This window comes from Eulemur rufifrons, chromosome 11 (assembly GCF_041146395.1).
Source record: "Eulemur rufifrons isolate Redbay chromosome 11, OSU_ERuf_1, whole genome shotgun sequence".
NCBI lineage: Eukaryota > Metazoa > Chordata > Mammalia > Primates > Lemuridae > Eulemur > Eulemur rufifrons.
In genome coordinates this window covers 6,645,594-6,660,027 of record NC_090993.1, presented here as the reverse complement: position 1 = coordinate 6,660,027, position 14,434 = coordinate 6,645,594, and the positions used below count along the sequence as shown (strand labels likewise).

Below are 14,434 nucleotides of genomic sequence, written 5' to 3'. Positions count from 1 at the left end.
CTGCTGGGACACAGCTGAGATAAGGTTGCTGGCCACATTTCCGTTATTCTGATTCAAGCAGAAAATCCTTTGCAGATCCACAGACAACGTTACTGTAACATCGCCAAGGGGAGAATTGGGTCAGTGCAATTTAAAGGATGAAAATAGTTTCGAGATGTGAGTGTAGAAACTCTGGGTTATTGGAGAATTACTTTTCAGATAATCTTAAAGCAAAAACAGACTTCTTAAAAACCATTGTATTCAAGAGAAACTTGAGAGATTTTTATTCTATACCTTATAGATCAAATGGTTTTGGGGTGGGGTGGGAGGGGGTTGCCAAGGGTTTATTGGAGTTAACAGCAACGACTTCCACAACTTTTCTATGTGCTTCTCCTGAAATAGCACTGTTTTGTATCCAAGTCTTGTCTAGACTATATTCAATGGAATCATTAGGCCATTTTTAAAGCTTTCATGTACTTGAACCCAAAACTTGAGTAACTTTTTTTATTAGGAGTTCCCGATTTGGGAATACTTGCCTGAGGGTATCTCTTCTTTGCTGTCTTCTGCCATGATCGGAATTGCCAGGAAGGAGGAATTTTTCCATGGTTTGGAATTGCCAGGAAGGATGGACTTCTAAGGAATGAGGATTTGTGAAAGATAGCCACCGAAATAACTGATGCAAGGCGCATTGTTTATATACCCTATTCTTCTAACAGGGTTATTGATTTCTTTTAAATGTTTTTACTAACTAGGATTTTAATTTAACTTCAATGCCAGCTGTCCAATATTGTTCTGAATTAAGTGTTTTTAAGGAAGAAAGTCAATCTACTAATTTTATTTGCATTTTATGTATTTTTTTTAAAAAAACCACATGAGCATGTAATTAAATCTCTCAAACTATTTACAGTTTTTAGATTATAGCCTCTATACAAATTTCTCCTATCAAGTCTCTTCCATTTTGTGACAGAAGTTTTATTAGCTAGCCAACAGGCTGCACTACTCATTTCTCACCAATGTTGGTAAACTTTTACGAAATTTAAATTCACCTGTAGTAATCAATAGGCATTAAAAACTCCATCTATTTTTTTTTTTTTTTCTAACCAGAGTCTTCAATGCCTTGGTGTATGCAAAGCAGATAGACCCATCTCCCAGCTGGGAAAGCTTTTTTGTGGCTGATATAACCACACTTAATGTGAGTCAGGTTTTTTACTTGGTGTGCGTGGATGAGCTACAGAGGTTACTTTGTGAATGTCCTAAAATTGGTACATGTGCTTCTTACCTGAGAGTGTATGTGAATCTTCACATAACGTTACCAAGAGCAGTTTGTGGAGTAATGGATAGGTGTGGTCTAGTGGGCCCTGCCGTCAGACTGCCTGGATTTGTATACTGACGACATTACCCCAAAATATGGCCCCTTGGCATGTTGGATATTCTAAGCTGAAGGGATCTGAGATACAGCAGGTGCAGGAAGGACTCCGTGACCTTCTGGAATCAGTTCATAACCTTCATGAGAGAGGCGTCCTCCGGAAACCCAGAGGAAAGGAACATCCTTCTCTCTGACGATGGACTGACGCCAAGAGGAGTCTGGACGGCCAGGCCTCGCCAAGTGTCCCCCAGGTCACTTCTCTTGGCCCCCACCCCTCTGCCCTTTCACCTTTTCCCATGACCTTCAACTCTTCATCAAACCTAGTATTAAAACAAGCCACTCAGGTTTAACCACCGTTTTCAGGTCTTCACCTCCTTATGAAGGCTCCCGTGTCAAGTAAAAACGTCTATTAAATAAATCTGTGTGCTCTCTCTTGTTAATCTGCTTCTGTTGCAGAGCCCCAGCTGAGAAGCCAGGGGGGTGGAAGGAAAAGATTTTTTTTTCTTTCCTTATAATCCCAACCCTCCACTTGGTGGGTGACCTCAAACAAGTTACTTAATCTCTCTGCTTCAGTGTTCTAAAAATTACAGAAATGATTTTATAGGATGACTGTGAATATTTTATGGGCAGGCACCCAGGAAGCACTTGCTGAAAGTTAAGTGGTTACGTCACACGCCAGCCCTCCGTAGCCATGGGTTTGGCATCTGCTGATTCAGCCAACCTCAGATAGGAAATATTTGAAAAAACCAACAATAAAAAATAATACAAATTTTTAAATACACTATAACAACTACTCATATGGCATTTACATTGTACCAGGTATTATAAATAACCCAGAGATGACTTAAAATACATAAGAGGATATACATATGTTATATATGCAAATACTATGCCATTTTATATAAGAGACTTGAGCATCCTTAAATTTTTGTATCCTTGGGGGTCTAGGAACCAAGCCCCCATGGATACCGAGGGGCAACTGTATTCTCAATGGAATCTATAACTACCAAAAAGTTAAGAGACACTGACCTAAGGTATTTTTAGAACGGTGTTTTAAAGAAAAAATAAGTACCTGAGTTGGGAAATCATGCTCAAATCTAATTTTAACAAAAATATTCATTATCAAAACACAGAAATGCATTCATAATGAAGCAGAAAGACCTTGCTAAGTAGCTTTGAAAGTCTGGAAGGTCAATTTGTGGTGTTCTTGCACGGGAGAAAAAGAATCTACCTGGTCTCAGGGTGGCCTCCAGGTGAAATACCTCCAGTCTGCTTCTAGATGCTGTCTCAGGCAAGCTTGTCTTGAAACCCAGTTTCAGGGTGACAGCCTACACTGGAACTCTTTGGTTGTGGACGCTTTCTCAGCATTTTCTTTTTCAGTTCGTGCAAAAGTCAAAAGTTACCAAAACAACGAGAGTCTGCATCTTTTAATGAAAGATAAAACAACGATATAAACATACACAAATTTACAGAGAAGGGATCAACTTTAATACATTTGGAGTAAAAGGTGTTTCTTCTTTAAATATGGTATAAAAATAAATGCAAGAAACATTAACCGAGAGTGTACAGACAACAAAGACATGAGCTTGTTTCTGACTGTGAATACATCGGTGAAATGAAACCTTCTGTGCTAATTTATTGTTTAATAAATGTGAAGCCATATGTATACTTATTGATATATGGTTTTTTTTTTTCTTTTACAATTCTTCCAGTTTGTGACTGACTGAATTTTCAGTGAACTGTGTGTCTAGCGGTAGCTTTAAGAGAAAGAGAGAGAGAGAGGGGAAAAAAAAAAACAGGTTTTACTTCACTTGAACTTGTTAAAAAGGAAAAGACATTGATCCAGCTTGGTAGAAGGAGAAAGAAAGCAGACAACGGTTTGAAATGGAGGCATTGAGATGGTAAAGAGTCCCTTGGAGATGGAATGTACACACAAAATAACAATTCAGGTCCTTTGCTCATGCAACATCTTGGTCTAATGTCCTCTGCGCCAGGTAACAACAAGGAGCTACAATGTGTGTGCAATGATTCCACTCTGCTTCCGTGCTACAAGATGATCCTTTTAGTAAGACTGAACAAGGCTTGTTAACCGCTTTGACGTGAGCGATTTCCCCTGAGGAAAAAAATACAAAACAAGAAAAAAGAAAGAAAGAAAATCAAGTAGGATCACTGAAAACCTGCTTACCAGTAGTATCCTCTCTTTATTGCAGCTGATTTTTGTGCAAGGGTCAAAACTGAACCCTTTAAGTACATCTTAGTTCAAACTTCACGACCAACCTTCCTTCCCCCACTCCTGCCCTCTGCTGACACATCAAACAAAACTCCCTCCCTCCACCCTCCTTCCCTTCTCACCCTCTTCCTCCCCACTGCAAACAGACTGATGGTTTCACAGCACAGATTAGCAAATCATAAAACATATCCATAAACGTTCCATCAAGGCTTAGCAATGAGGCAACACCTAGGATACCAGCTGGTGATAAACATGTTACAACAAATATTAGGAAGCTGCTCTGAAAGGTAACAATGTGAATGCATTCTTGTTCAAAGGCTGAAATTAGTGCTGCATTTGTAAATTTCTAGAAATGTAAAGGATATGATTTAATTGAATAAAATCCATCTTCGAGGGTTTGATTGGTGGAAACTCAAGATTGAGTCTGTCCACCATCCTATATAGTAATGGAGAAAAAGGTGCCAATGGCACATCTAAAGATAAAAGTCTATTTGTTCCCTGTTTCAAACTGTTGAAGTCTTCCTGTCCTTTCCTCACTGACTTCCTCCAACCCCAAGCCCAGAAAAATCTGATATATTCTGATTCCACATATTGTGCTAATACATAGAGTACATATTCGTTTTTTGGAAATCTTGAAAGTCATCACTGTTCTTGTAAATTACAAGTACTCTAGAGAGAGAGGAAATTGAAATGTCTGATCAGAATGTTGATTGGTGGGTTTTGTTTCATATCTCATTTTATATGTTCTAGTGTAAACATAGGTAGTCCACTTATTTAATAGATTTTTTTTTTTTACTTCTTAGAGGATAAGTTAATAAGGGAAAATCAAAAGTTATTTTGTAAAATATAATATTTTTGTAATAAACTGTAGTCATAGCAATAGTCTTGATTTGCCACCTAATGTGGCTTAGAGTTTGATAGAGGGGTGGGTAGTGTTGGGAAAGAAATCATCGCTCCTGGCCTCTGTCTTAGTCCACGTGGACTACTATAGCAAAAAAACCAAAACAAAATAAAAACACCCAAAGACTGGATGGTTGACAAACAACAGGAATTTATTTAATTTTTTTCACAGTTTCCAGAGTTGGAAGGTCTTATACCTAGACGCCCGCAGATTCAGTGTCTAGTGAGGGCCCTCTTCATGGCTCATAAATGATGGGCTCTCCTTGTGTTCTCACAAAGTGGAAGGAACAAGTGAATTCCCTGGGGCCCATTTTATCAGGGCACTAATCCCATTCGTGAGTGCCCCACCCTCATGATCTAATCACCACCCAGCACCCCACCCATATCCTAATACCATCACCTTGGAGGTTAGGATTTCACATGACTTTTACAGGGACACAAACACTCAGATCATAGCAATCACATTTTGAGAAAAGGGCAATATGTTTAAGAAATGATTATTAATTCCATAATCAAGCTTCCTTTATGCACCATGTAATCCCTGATAAGGGCCCTTTTGCTGACATGAACAGGAGCAATGAAAACCAAACACCATTTCTCTTGGTTTTGTCTTAGTTGGGCAAAAGGGTCCACAACTTAGCTTTCAGCAACTGAGAGTAGAGGACACCAAAATATATTGAAGGTATTTCCCACTAGGTTATGCTTTAGTCACTTTGTGGTAGGAAAAATAATAAAATAAATAGCAGTTTGTTAACAAGTGACTCTACTTCATATAAAATATGCACTCCCCGCCTGCTCCGGTCTGAATGTTTGTGTCCCCCTGAAGTTCATATGTTGAAAACCTAATCACCAGTGTGATGGTATTTGGAGATCGGGCCTTTGGGTGACCAGGTCAAGAGGGTGAAGCCCTTATGAGTGGGATTAGTGCCTTTATAAAAGAGACCCAAGGGAGGTGGGTCTGCTATATTTCACTATTGCAGACTATAATGGACTAGGACGCTGTCCCCACTTCTGTGACTGTTTCCTCACCCATAAAATGAGGAAAATACTAGTACCTACTTTAATAGCTTGTTCTGAAGACCGATACAAGTAAAGTGGTTAAAACTATTCTTGGAACATTCTGTGTACTTAGTTTATGTTGACTGTTACCTTATATTATTATTATTCTTAATGCCAACATTATATGTTCTCATCATTAGGATGCCCAACCCCAAAGTCACTATTCTAATTCTGAGAAGGGTGGAAAATTGCTAATGAATTGAAAGCATTTCTACCCCAAAGCTGGACAATCAGCTAATTGAGTAATGTTGGAATAAAAGAAATACATTTAAATACTTAAAGATTATACTTTTCCCTATATTTACTACTGTGGTCTCTGTGCTATTAACATAAATGCATACCTGTGTGCATATATATTTATCCTGAAGCTGAATACCTTATCTTTAAGAAGTGCTCACTCTTTCTAATGCCATGTGTGGGATGAAGGGAAGTACATGTGGGTTGAGGTACAAGAGTGAATTCTCATCTAGTAGAAGACGACGGGCCAGATATTAATATAAAACTGTTTTCAGAAACTACAGAGTAATGTGATTTGGTTCAAAATTCTGGGAAGAAGAATGAAATAGTTACATTGAAATCGGAAGGCATTTGAATCTTAGATACAGTCATTTTTTAATCCGGACTATGGAAACTACTGTGATCTTTAGACATTTAGTAAAAAGAAATATGGCTATTTTTTTGTGTTTGTTTTTCATTTCTTCAAACATCCTTAAATCCTCAAAGGTACTAGTACTTGGCCTGATATGGACTTCACTCAAAATGGGATGCAGTACAAGTTTAGCTTGACAAGCGCTTGTCCCAGGAAATAGTTAAAAAGCATTATTTCATAGAAGCCCATAGAGAAATACACACCTACAGTAAACCTGGGGGTTTGTGATAATAGAATGACAATGAACCAAATGAGAAAATATATGTAGCATCTCAATATAGTAAAACAATAAAACTGTGTGATACAGATTTACCCAATATTGCGATAAGGATATTTGTTTTGTGTATTGAGACAATAAAAAAGCCAACTTGGGAACAACTAACAGCAAAAAGAACTTGAGTGCCCCACGGAAGTCAAAGCAAATGGCATGGCTGTCCAATGGGCCATCGAGATTTGAAGATTTAGATCACTTGCGTCTATTTGCAAACCATGTGCAAATCCTGCCTCGTTCACATACGGGAAAGGAAAATGCACAGGCCCTACTCTAGTGCAAAAAGAAACTATTGTGAGTACACTATCAGTTGCTTGATCTATTTTAGAAAGTACTAACTTGAAAATAATATGGATCCCTTCTTCCAGGGAAGTACTTATTGGCACAATATTTGCATGTCAGTCATTTTGTAATGTTCATTTTCAGCGCAGTTCTTTGGAAGCTGTACGAAACCAGCTCCTGCCAATGATCTTTTCATATTTTTTCCAAGTTGAAGAATCTGAGAAATTTTTATAGCTACTTCTAAAGCTTTAATTCTAGAAAATAAAAGGGATAACAAACCCTTACCAATAGCACTTTTTTTAACCAAATTGCTTAAAATAACTCGATAATTCTGTGTTTAACCACATAATTACATATGTGTTGTGTGATTTAAATCCTTCCTGTCAGATTCTAAAGGCAACAGATTATAGTGGAAACACAAATCTATAGAGAAAGACAAAAGAAGAAAACAAAAACTCAAGATCCTATGAGATTTTGTAATATCTAGTTAATGGAGAATATGCTAGAGAAAGAAGCACATGATCAGTTTCAGGACAGTATAAACCTGAGACTTCAGCTGGCACCCAAGTGAATACAGAGCATCATCCTAACCTATAATACAATAATCATATAAACAGAGAGAGTTTTCTAGATCTCATAATAAAACTTTATCTCCAGCAAACCGATTCCTTCCTATCCCAAATTCTTTGTGGAGATTTTGTTATCATTAGTGGGAAAAAAAATCCCCTAACCAAAAATAACAACCTATGTGTTTGTTGTTAACTCTTCCAAATGAACTATCAAAGTTATGAAATTTACCTGATTAAAAGAAAATCATTCTTGGTCTTAAAGTAGTAACAGAAAGTTGACAATAAGGAGCCCTGAATCAGGAGGAATCCACGTGAAGACAAAGCTCTTAACTACAGCCTGAAAGCCCTGGGCATCAGGGAGACGGACGCAACTTTCCACATTCCTCTCCTGTGGACCGTTCTCCACAAAGGAAGCAGAGAGAAGCTACGTTTGCTTGGGGTGACTAAGCCCACTTATTTTATTACTGTCATAAAAACACACAGTAGTCTTTCTCAGTCTAGAAGACATTGAACTGACTGAAGAGAAATGACGGGGTAGATTTTTAGAAGATGGCCATGAAAGAGCTTATTACATTTAGAGGAGTGGAGGGTTATTCTTTTAGGGTTTTTTTTTTTTTTTTTAATTTAACCTCTTAACTCTTGCTATTCCCTTACAATGCCTGCTTGTCTCCTGCCATTGCCTCCAAATCTCTCCCATATGTTGCTGTAGACTCAGAAGTACATTCTAGAATGCCTCGTAGGCTGCAGAGACCATGGGGAGGGACTGGAAATGAGAAACGGAAAATCTTGTTATTGCCTTTCCCCTGGTTTATATGATCCAATCGTCTGACCAGATGCCCAGCCCCACGGCTAGGTAATAAAAAGAGCTGACCACTCGGTCATGAGATGCTATTAGAACAGAGATAGGGAGTGCTTTCATGAGAGTCCGAACTAAAGGATGTTGTCTGTTTGTTCTTTTATTCTCATGTTGAAAAATGCTCTTGTTTCACTTACAGATATAAGTGTCTTTGCCTGCATTTCAAAATCCTTCCTTACCTGGCTTCTGGGGCCTTTCAAACATCTACTGTTATTCTACGAAGTGGTTGTTTGGCAACCTTTGCATCTGGTGCTCGCTCAGCTAGACTCACCTGTCTGTGCCTATACTTGTTCAAATCCTACCCACTCCTCAATGACGAACTTCGTATCCTTGTCCTCACTGCAGCCTCCTAAATGCCCCATAAACTCTGCCATTTCCCTCTCTGAATTCTTCCTGCCCGTGGAACCTGCACTAGCGCATTTACATGCCATCTTGTATGTATTACCTTGGAAGTCAGCTGGCTTGGTGAAGAAGTTGACAGCTGTTAAACAGCATTAATATTGTGGATGTCCCCAGATACGTACTTGATTATTTGCATGAGTTGAACTCATTGGCTGGAAATCTCACTTTAGGAATGAACTTCTAGAAATCAGAATCAAATGTCTTGGCATAAGTAACTTAGGGGAGGAGAGACGTGGCAGGGTGAGGGAGGAGGGACACTGTGGACATCCGAAATGTTAACCCATTGATTAACTTGGTCTGGGTCTTTTCCACTGGGAAGGTGATAAGAAGGAATTGAAACGAGGCTAGGGGCATGGAAACTCTTCTCTGATTTAAATGAAACCAATTCTTGTAGGTAAACTTCCAAGTGTGTTTACTGAAACAAGTGAATAATTTTTGCAAAACTGTGGAGAGTGTATGAGTTTCCAGAACGTCAAAGATAAGCTCAAATTCTTGAGGTTTATGAAGGAAAGGAAAAAAGGAAGAGGATTCTGTAGCTGGTTTTGGAGCTGTTGTATTTTTGTGGAACACTGAAAAGAATTCTAGTACTATGTACTAAGAAGAGAAAGTTTATGAACACCCATACATTTAAATACTGATCACTAACTAGCTTCCTGTGAGAATTGAGAAGGAACAAGTAAGGCCAATTACTTTCATTTCCTTAGTTAAAAATATTTTCCCATAATATAAAGTAGAATATTTTCTCTAAAGAAATTGAGGAAAACGTATAAAAAGATAAAGAAGAAATATTACTTAAAATATAATTATTTAGGCCGGGCGCGGTGGCTCACGCCTGTAATCCTAGCACTCTGGGAGGCCGAGGTGGGCGGATCGTTTGAGCTCAGGAGTTCGAGACCAGCCTGAGCAAGAGCGAGACCCCATCTCTACTAAAAATAGAAAGAAATTATATGGACAGCTAAAAATATATATAGAAAAAATTAGCCGGGCATGGTGGCGCATGCCTGTAGTCCCAGCTACTTGGGAGGCTGAGACAGGAGGATCGCTTGAGTTCAGGAGTTTGAGGTTGCTGTGAGCTAGGCTGACGCCACGGCACTCACTCTAGCCTGGGCAACAGAGTGAGACTCTGTCTCAAAAAAAAAAAAAATAATTATTTACATACTAATATGCTTTTTTATACAAAAATACATATTAAACTTTTTTTACAAAACTAAAGTTATACTGTTCATAGTATTATGGCTTGAGTAATACACATTAAAATGATTATATTTTGATCAACTACCCATGTTGCATAGGTTTCTTCTAAAATAATATTGTTTTCCAAATTCAACGCATTAGTTGGTAGGGGAATCAATTTAGAGAGATGCAACCAAAAAAAATTCAGAAAAGAATTAAGCATTATAGAACAGATCAGAAAATATCAGAGTGCAATGCACATAATAAGGGAATATATTGTTTGTGAAATGGTATTTCAGTTCTATACACACATAAACATACATGAGTAGAGTTTATGCAGTAACTTGATATGTACACACATACACGAACACATACAAAAAACGTATGTACAATATGTTGGTTCAATGTGGGTAGCATCTTAAAAGAAAGATGAAAGTTACTACTCTAAAATCTGCTTTTTAATATCCGCATAATATTCTACCAGTAGATACGCCTTGATGTATTTAAGAAATTCACAATTACTGTATTTTCGGAGTATACTCTACATTTAGCAATTATATGATGCAATGAATATTCTTGTATGCATGCAAACGTGTGGGTTTTCTTAGGATTAAAGTACCAGAAGTTGAATTACTGATTCAAAGTGATAGATTTTTGAGGATCTTGGCACATTTTGTCAAGTTCTATTCCGGAAAAGTGATAGCAATCCCTACTCTTACCAACAGTGCATGAGAGCACCTATTTTCTTTACCCCTTTCTAACACTAAATATTATTTTTAAGAACTAATCTTTTTTTTTTTTTTTTTTTTTGAGACAGAGTCTCACTCTGTTGCCCAGGCTAGAGTGAGTGCCGTGGCGTCAGCCTAGCTCACAGCAACCTCAGACTCCTGAGCTCAGGCGATCCTCCTGTCTCAGCCTCCCGAGTAGCTGGGACTACAGGCATGCGCCACCATGCCCGGCTAATTTTTTTCTATATATATATTTTAGCTGTCCATATAATTTCTTTCTATTTTTAGTAGAGATGGGGTCTCGCTCTTGCTCAGGCTGGTCTCGAACTCCTGAGCTCAAACGATCCGCCCACCTCGGCCTCCCAGAGTGCTAGGATTACAGGCGTGAGCCACCGCGCCCGGCCTGTATTCTGTTAAAACTGCCCAAGTCCTTTGCTCATTCTTCTAATGGGGTGTTGCCCTTCTGATTATTTGTTTGCAAAGAACTTGCATAAACTATATCAGATCTTTATCTGTCATGGATATGCTCATCGACTCATTTTTTAAAAGAGTTTACCTATTTGAGGACAGGAGCTTGGCATTTCTGTATGAGGTAGAGAGAGAGGCCGTTCATAACTAAACAAACGACTATCTTCAAGGTGTATTAACTGTTAGAGTAGTGGAATTCTGTTGTCCTCCCTGTTCTTTATGGCATTTTAATCAGTAATTTGAATGAGTACACTGATGGAATTCTGATCAAATGCATGCATGATGAAAATTTAATAATCTTGTTTAAAAGACTGGGTAACAAAGAGATACTCCAAAAACTTATGTAAAGTTACAAAGAGGAGCTATAACTCACAAGATAAAATTGAGTGGACAGGAAGGTAGAGACCCAATGTGTACTAAAATGAGTAAGGAAGTAATAAACAAAAAAACTAAGCAGCAAAAGACAAAACTGGGGAGACGTAATCTCAGCACCTGAGAAAAGAAATTCTAGGGTTTTTTGGAAAAAAATTTATTTTAAGCTTCCAATGACTCTACTTTTTGCTATGGTTGGGGGCTGGTGTAGGAAAACTGATGCAATTTTCAGGCTAGATTGTAAAAATTATAGGATACAAGACAGGGACGTGATATTCCCACTCTGTGCTGATTGGGCCGCATCTCAAACATCATGTTCAGTTATTATTTAGGTGGGAGGACTATTGGCAAACTGGAGCAAATGTAGACATGAGCAACTGAGATGGTGAAAGAAAAGGAAATTATTAAATGAGAAAGCATTAGAAGCCCACTTTCCCAATATAAGCTTCACTCAGATTCAGTCTGATAGCGAGTGATTTTTAAGGCATCTTTATCAAGTTTTTTTTTTTAAAGTGTTCAGCTTAGTTTTCATAGAACTATCTTTTTCTTCTCATACATTTCAGCAGCTTATATAATATTTTAATAAGTTATGTAAGTGCAAAATGCAATGAATTCAATGACAGACAGCTATGGGAACAAACACAATGGACTCTCACAATTTAACTGCTGGTTGTAGACGTGTGGGGACTTAACTGGAGACTGGCGTCTCCGCTGTGACATTCGGTGTGCCTTTGACAGTCACCAGTGCAGAGAGTAGGGAGCATTGGTTTGTCGAAGGCAGTGGTTTTCAAAGTGTGGGCTTAGAACAAGCAGCACCAGCATCAATAAGAATTGGTTAAAAATGAAATTGTTTTGATTGGATTCCATCAGAAAATGACTTAATTAGACTTTCTGGAAGGTGGGGACCATCAGTCTGTGCTATAACGAGTGAGCCCAGTGATTCTAATGCAGCTCAAGTGAGAACCACCGATGTTTGGTAAGGAGAGGTCAGGTGGGACTGCTTGTCCTTAGATCACGATCTTTAAACTGCATCGTTCTGAGATGCTCATAACCAATCCTGAGCAGAGAGAGAGAGAAATTCTAACACAGTTTATCTGGGGTGAGGTAACAGAATTTGCATTTTCCAGGCTCCTGGTCATTTTGAGGTATGGGTGGTTGGAGCACACTTAGAAAAATAGTGAAGTAGAGAGATTTTAACTAAGGGAAACTAAAAGAAAACTTAGGCGGAGTTGATGTAAATCACACCTTCAAGTAATTCACCAGGACTCTGGGAAATGCTATTGAAACGTCTGCCTCTGGCATATATAGCAGGGGAACATCGCCCACTGGGGGCTGTCTGTCTACTCAGCAGTCTGCAGCATTGCTTAGGAACCCCCAGCTTGCATTGGCTATTCCATGACCAAAACCCACTATACAATTCGTAGCTTATAGAATTTGAGTGGCAGCTTAAGAACTAATGATGCTACCAGGGAAAATGAAGATACGTTGTCCCAACTAAATTAGGCTACATGGTCTAAGACACTTCACACCAATCGATTTACATCATGCTGCAGGGGAACGAAAATTGTCTTCTCAGGCAAGTTATCATCACAACCAGTTTCAATAAACTAAGATGGATAGCCATGTTGTCCGCCAACGGCAAAATAATAAATGAAATGGGTTTCAGGTCTATAGCAGAAGAGGAGAGAAAATAGCTCGTCCTTGACCAGACTCACTTTATGTGTTTGCTGGTAGTATCTATGGGAGGGGGGGAAGGTCAATGACCAGTTTATAAATTATTTTCACTTAAGGTGCTGTAGGAATTTTTACAGCATAGTTTATCTATATCAGTATATCTGCAGTCCCAAGCAATGAAATCCATAGCATTCAACCAGAAAATAATGTACACAAAGTTTACCTTTAAGGTAAGTTCACAGGGGCAGAGATATAAAATCAAAACTTTCCCTCTCATAGGTTCTCAATCTGTTTGTATACTATGATGGATAGTTGCATGAAACAGACAATCTGCTTCATTTATGATGGATGTTTATGTAAATCGAGGCTCTGACTAGCTCCATGGAGGTCCTCCTGCACTACAATTTCTTTAGTATAAATATAATACAGAAAATGACCTTTATGAATACTCTTAAGGTTTGTCTCAGCTTCACTGTTTCTCTTTAAGGTGTGTGTGGCAGACAGATGTGGTGGTATTTTAACAGTTGGAGAAACGGTGTCAGATTGGATGATTAAAAGGACGAAATCAATTTTTACAATTAAGAAAGCATAAGAACGTTGTCGAAAGAGACAACTTAGTAAGAATAACATTGAAAGCTCTGAGAGGACATAGTAACCCTTGAGAGACCGACCTTAAGAGACTTCTCTGACAGCAAGAAAAATAAAGAAATCAAGGAGTAAATAACAGGAAATGAGATTTCTTGAGACAACGAGCCAAGGTGAAGGCATTACACTAGTGTGAGTTATTTTTATTCCACCCATTTGGGGCGTAATAGAAAGAAGAAGAGTAATCTATAAAGATGGATTTAAAGGAGAAAAAGAAAATTGCTTCTAGTCCTGGCTCTACCATGTAACAAGCGATAAATTGATGAAGCGACTGCACCTTAGTGTTCCTCTGTTTGTTCCTGTGTGGAAAAGAGGCAAAACCTTCCTGACTACCTCCCAGCATTGTTATGTGTGTAAACAACAACAATGACAAAACAAACAAACACACAAAAAGGAGAGGATGCCCTTGGAAGATTAAAAATGCATTGCAACCCTTATCCATTTATTATAATTATTCTCCAAAGTGCTGGCGAGAGTTTATCAGTCTGGGTCACTAACGAAGATCCAATTGGGTTGGGAAAAGCAGTGATGCCATTTTTATAACCCAAGTTACAAAAACGCTAGGCTGGAACATGTAAATAAACTTCCTAAAATAGGCACAAACTGGAAATGGACTCAGACTGGAGAGGAGCGTATCATCAGGTGGCAAGACTTATGTATCTTCTATCAGTTGGGAGAATATCAAGGAGCAGGGGGGATCAGTGGAAATAGAATTGGGAAACAAAATAAATTTGGGACCAGCGCCAGCTCCTTCACTAACCATGTGACTCCGGGCAAATAACATTCCTCCTGTGAGCCTTCACGTTTCTTA

At 38.5% G+C, this 14,434-nt stretch overlaps 1 protein-coding gene across 16 annotated transcripts in view; it reads right to left on the bottom strand.

Annotated features, from left to right (window-relative positions):
- Window positions 1-2,091: 2,091 nt before the first annotated feature.
- RGS7 (regulator of G protein signaling 7) overlaps window positions 2,092-14,434 on the bottom strand; it is a 335,498-nt gene continuing 323,155 nt past the window's right edge. For 9 of the 16 annotated variants that reach the window (XM_069484673.1, XM_069484675.1, XM_069484669.1 and 6 more), the window contains one exon: window positions 2,092-3,458. Coding sequence is in view for 8 of the 16 variants with exons in the window: in XM_069484675.1 (XP_069340776.1) it covers window positions 3,408-3,458 (51 nt within the window). In the remaining 8 variants the exon portion in view is untranslated. The remainder of the gene's footprint in view (window positions 3,459-14,434) is intronic. The other 7 variants (XM_069484660.1, XM_069484661.1, XM_069484662.1 and 4 more) reach the window with 1 other exon arrangement.